General features: G+C 63.3%; 2 protein-coding genes across 2 annotated transcripts, besides 3 other annotated features; both read left to right on the top strand.

The window, feature by feature from the left end:
- Positions 1-111: 111 nt before the first annotated feature.
- Positions 112-158: a sequence feature (GA-rich).
- A 41-nt stretch (positions 159-199) lies between these two features.
- On the top strand, positions 200-2,803 carry Tco025E_09107 (zinc-binding phosphatase; the record flags this gene model as incomplete). The annotated part of the gene is made up of 1 exon (XM_029375933.1): positions 200-2,803. The coding sequence occupies one exon, from the start codon at positions 200-202 to the stop codon at positions 2,801-2,803; it is 2,604 nt and encodes an 867-aa protein (XP_029223949.1).
- A 70-nt stretch (positions 2,804-2,873) lies between these two features.
- Positions 2,874-2,914: a microsatellite.
- Positions 2,915-3,272: 358 nt separating this feature from the next.
- Tco025E_09106 (uncharacterized protein) lies at positions 3,273-3,893 on the top strand (the record flags this gene model as incomplete). The annotated part of the gene is made up of 1 exon (XM_029375932.1): positions 3,273-3,893. One exon carries the CDS (start codon positions 3,273-3,275, stop codon positions 3,891-3,893), a length of 621 nt encoding a protein of 206 aa, XP_029223948.1.
- Positions 3,894-4,034: 141 nt separating this feature from the next.
- Positions 4,035-4,069: a microsatellite.
- Between the last annotated feature and the right edge of the window lie 727 nt (positions 4,070-4,796).

Genomic DNA, 4,796 nt, shown 5'->3' with positions numbered 1-4,796 from the left:
ACTGCAAAAGAAGCTCAAGGCGACGGCGAGGAGGGGTGCGTGCATCGGCTTGGGTGGGCAACGCCACCGTCGCTGGGCTCCCTCGGTCTCCGCCGGCGTGTGGCGGGTGAGTCTCTCCTCTCCCTACCTCTCCCCGCTCTCTCTCTCTCTCTTTCCCTTTACTGCCAAACCGCAAGCGCGCAAGCAAAGCCCACACACCATGTCCAAAGGCACATCCTCCGAGCAGCTGGTCGGCGAGAGGAGTTCCATTGATATCCGGCACACCGCCATCGAGGGCGAGGCGGCGGCCCTGCTGTACCCCGCAGATGACGACAGACAGCCGCTGCGTTGTGCACTGACCATCTCCAACTATCGGGTTGTGGTTCGCCCCGAGGGGGGCGGTCGTGTTGCGGAGGCGCTGGGTTTCTCGCTGCCGCTCCTGTCGATTGCGTCGTGGAACGTGCAGCGCAAACCAATGAGTGGGAAGCCGCGTGCCGTGTTTCAGTGGGGGCGGGGGCAGACAGCTGTCGACCACGACGCGGCAACGCACTCGCCAGAGGAGATGGCGCCCCCGCCACTCGTCCAAAGCAACTTCCCGTCAGCCGGGTACACGCTGAGGATCGTCTCTAAGCACCTTTGGGAGGTGGAGGTTCAGCTGCAGGGAGAGCGTGTGGCGACCACCGTGCGGGATCTGTGGCGGTACTTCCAGGCCCCGCAGCTGAAGTGCATGCCGGCCTTTCTGCTCTACAGGGAGCTCTACGCCGCACGACGCGAAGACGTCACCGTGGATGATGTTGATGACACTGAAGAAACACACCGGCCGGCAGCGGCAGCGGCAGCGGCGGGGGGTGATAGTCCGCGCAGCATCGACGGGGGCCACGAGGGCGGCGGCGTCGAGGCGGAGAGCGCTGCAAATCTCCTGGACACCGTCGAGTTTGGCTGGAATTTGTATGACGCGGACCGAGAGCTGGAGCGGCAGCTCTCGCTTTCCCCCGGCACGGCGGTGCCAAGCGCCAGCGATGAGACCCGCGTCGGCCCCAAGCGCGACCTGCGGCCGTGGTTTCGCTTGACGTGCGTCAAGCAGCCGAGCAACGGCTACGGCAAGTCGCCGACGTACCCGTTTCGTGTGGTGGTCCCCAACGCCGCAAGTGACGAGTTGTTGGAGGCTGCCATGACCACCCGCTCCCGCGCGCGATTCCCCGCCGTGTCGTTTGTGCACCTCGGGAGCGGCGCCGTGCTCGCGCGCGCCTCGCAGCCTTTGTCGAGGTCCCCGGCGCTGCGCCAGGACGGCGAGCTCTGTCGCATGTTTACAAACAGCGGATACCACGCCCACAGCGCCGAACCCCGCGGTGAGGCCCCTGTGGCGATGTCGCTTGCGCCGCTCAGCAGCAGGCCGGTGCCGCCGCCCTCGCTCTTCGAGGCCTCGTTGGATGAGCCCGCGAGGCGGCGCCTGTCATCTGCCGCGCCGCAGGAGACAACTGCAGCGGCCCCGCGATCTCAGCGAACCCTCTTCGTCGTTGACTGCCGACCGTCCAACGCGGCCCATGCGAACCTTGCCATGGGCGGGGGTTACGAGAGCGGCGCCACTCATGACTTCTGCGAGGTGAAGTTTCACGGCATCGAAAACATTCACAGCATCTCCAAGTCCTTCGCAAAGTTGAAGACCCTCATTCATAGATTCAATGGAAAGGAGGCGAGGGAGGATTTTCTCCAGCAGCTTGACGGGACGCGGTGGCTGAGCCACGTCCAACGGGTCTTGCTGTGCTCCAACAAGATTGCCGAGTCCCTCGATCTCGGCGACTCCTGCCTCGTGCACTGCACCGATGGGTGGGATCGCACCCCGCAGTGCACCGCTACCGCCATGTTGCTGCTAGACCCTTTTTATCGCACCATCATTGGGTTTTGTGTGCTGGTGGAGAAGGAGTTTTGCTCGTTTGGCCACAAGTTTGCGGAGCGGTGCGGTCATCAGGTGCCAGGGGAGACTACCTACACCTCCGACGCCGGGGTTGCCGGGTCCGACACGGAGGCGCAGCAATCGGCCGCAAAGCTGCAGCCGTCGCCCATCTTTGTGCAGTGGATGGACGTGGTGTTTCAGGTGGTGCGCCAGTTTCCGCGGGAGTTCGAGTTCACCCCACGGCTGCTGGAGTACCTCAGCGAGGAGGTCTACGCCTGCCTCTACGGGACGTTCCTCTGCAACGGGGAGAAGGAGCGCATGTTTGAGGGGGTGCGTCTGGGGACGGCGTCCATATGGACCCACGTGGTGCGCGCGGCGGCGAGGGAGCGCGCGGGGAACGCGCCGCTCTACTTCGTCAACGACGCCTACGACTCCGCAACGGCCTGGCAGTACATCTCAAAGAAACGCGGAAGTGGTATTCAGCGAATCGCACCCAACTGTAGCAGCAAACGCATTGTCTTTTGGGAGTCCTTTTACCTGCGGCACGATGGGGACAACTGTTCCATAGACCTTTGCGGTGGACCGCAGCGGGTGACGAAGAGAGTGGCGTTTCACAAAGACTGGGAGGGCTATTTTACTGGTCTTGTGCGGGACTCATGTGTGGCACGCAGAAAGGAGGTGGCAGAGATGCGGCGACAGTTGCAAAACCTTTCTGTTGGGCGTCCGACGTTGACCGCTGCGAGCTCCGTGCCGGGGAAGGCGAACTCCAGGACGTGCCGTCAGTGCGGCAAGGCGCTCGGCTTCTTCTCCGCGCGGGAGCAGTGCAGCAGATGCGGATCCACCCTGTGCAGCGGCTGCGCGATCTCCGCCGGCGGCGACCTCAAGTTGTGCCTCGATTGTTACAAGCTGTGTGAGTGGAATAGTCAGTAGAAGGGAGAACGGAGGTGCGTGCGCGTGTGAATGTGTGCGAAGGATAAGGTGGGGAGTAAAAAAAAAAGAAATACAAACACATATACATGCATACATACATATATATATATAAAGGCTGGGAGCGGGCGGTTATATACTTCGCATGTGCATTGAATAGCCTCCTTCGCCGCCGGGCCCCCTTCCCCACCGCTCAGAGTGTGTGTGTGTGTGTCGTCTCGGTGGGTCCCCGCAACCTTCACAAAGTTTTGCCCGAATCGTTTCCATTTGCCCCTCCCCGGCGTGGTGCGAAGGACGGCGGTGGTCTGCAGGGTCGCACAGCGCAGAGCACAGGCATCCTCGCAAGGAGCAACAGAACATACAGACACAACACCCACAGCGAAGACAGCGTCGGCCGCGTCAAGTGGCAGGTCGGCAAAGGGAGAGGAAACAACCCACACAGCGAATTCACTCGGCGGGAAGGTCCAAGAATATGAGCGTGGAGACGCAGCCGTCGGCGAGCACCGCAACCTGCGCACGTGGGGAACCGCCTCTGACGCAAATCCCCCAGCGCTTCCTCCTGACGACGGCGGCTACCGGGAAGACGGCGCGTGAGTCAGCCGGCCGCGGGGGACGTCCGTCGGTGCACGAGTTGATGCGGAACGATGAATACACGAAGAAGCTTGCGCGTAGCTCGGCGGGGGGGACGGTGTCGCGCTACCGCGTGCCCGTGGGGCGGCCGCTGCCGCTTCACACGCTGGAGGCCGGTGCGGGTTGGCGCCAGCCCGCAAGGAACGTTGAGAGTTCCCTTGCGTCGCTCTTCCGTGGCTCGGCGGAGGGCGCCGTCGTGCCGGACTTCTTAAAACCCGCAGAGCACAGCCGCCGGCGCGAGATTGAGGAGCGAAAGGAGCGGGAACGGCAGCTCATCGGCGACCCCGACGCGAAGCGGCGCCTGCTGGAGCCAAAGCAAATGCCGAATCTCGACAAGAAGGTGCCGGTGGGCTTTATCCCGCGGTGCGCGGCAGTGGGTACGCAGGCGATCCCGATCCACGCCGACAAGGCGGAGGCGCAGGCCCACACGGCGCCGCAAAAAAATGTAGGCAGCGAAGTATAGAGGCGCGAAAACTGATGGCACAGGTAGCGGAGGTCAATGAACAACAGGGAGGGCCGAGGCAAGAGAAACGAAAGAGCAAAACAAAACGGATGTAGTCGCTAGGCGGCTGCCGCACGTTTGCTGCCGCGCTGGCGACAAAGGAGGGGAAAGAGGAAGACGGAAGGGAAACGGAAAGACATGTAGCTGTATTTGCTTTATTGGGCTGCGCGCCGCGGACTGGCAGAGCCAAGGCGGCCAGCGTAAGGGCAACCCGCCGGCGGGGATGAAGGGTCGCGTTTTTCCCAAATACAAAAAAAACACGAGTGCTGCTCAGCGGCTGTGTAAACCTGCGCGTTCTTCCCCCACGCGCGATTTTTTTTTAGTAACTGTGCCCTAATGTTTTCGTGCTGGCGCGCTTTTCTGCGCCCCCCATCCGTCTTTTTTTCCCCCTTTTTTTTCCTCCCCGTGTTCTTGAAAAAAGGAAATCCAAAGACCTGCGCGCCGGCCCCGGCTGCGCGTGTATCGTGCCGCTCTCTTTAATTGCGCCTCCTCTTTCTTCCTTGCCTTCCTTTCCCCCGCTCCCTCGCCCCGCGCCCCTGCGGCGCGCCTTCTGGCGGTGCGCGGTCGCCCCCGGGGACGCACCCCTGCGGGCGACTCGGCTGCCGCCCTGGCGGGTTCGGCGCCTCGCAGGGAGGGGCGCCAAGAGCCAACAATCAGTCCCCTACCGCGACTTGGCATTGGTTTTCGGTGGCGGCGGTCTGTTTGTTTGGGCGCCCCGCCGGAGAGTCGTCCCCGCCGGGGAGCAGCGACATCGCGCGCGCCGAAGGTTCTTCGGCGTCGCGGGGGCGAGGGATGGGGCGACGGGGCCCCCGCCGCGGCGTGGGTGGCGCTGGCGGTCTCTCGGGCGCGGGAAAGCGACGCGCC

The sequence above is a fragment of the Trypanosoma conorhini genome, assembly GCF_003719485.1.
Source record: "Trypanosoma conorhini strain 025E chromosome Unknown Tco_14.4_contig_00980, whole genome shotgun sequence".
Classification (NCBI taxonomy): domain Eukaryota; phylum Euglenozoa; class Kinetoplastea; order Trypanosomatida; family Trypanosomatidae; genus Trypanosoma; species Trypanosoma conorhini.
The sequence above is the reverse complement of the archived record's forward strand: the minus strand, read 5'-3'. Positions and strand labels throughout refer to the sequence as shown.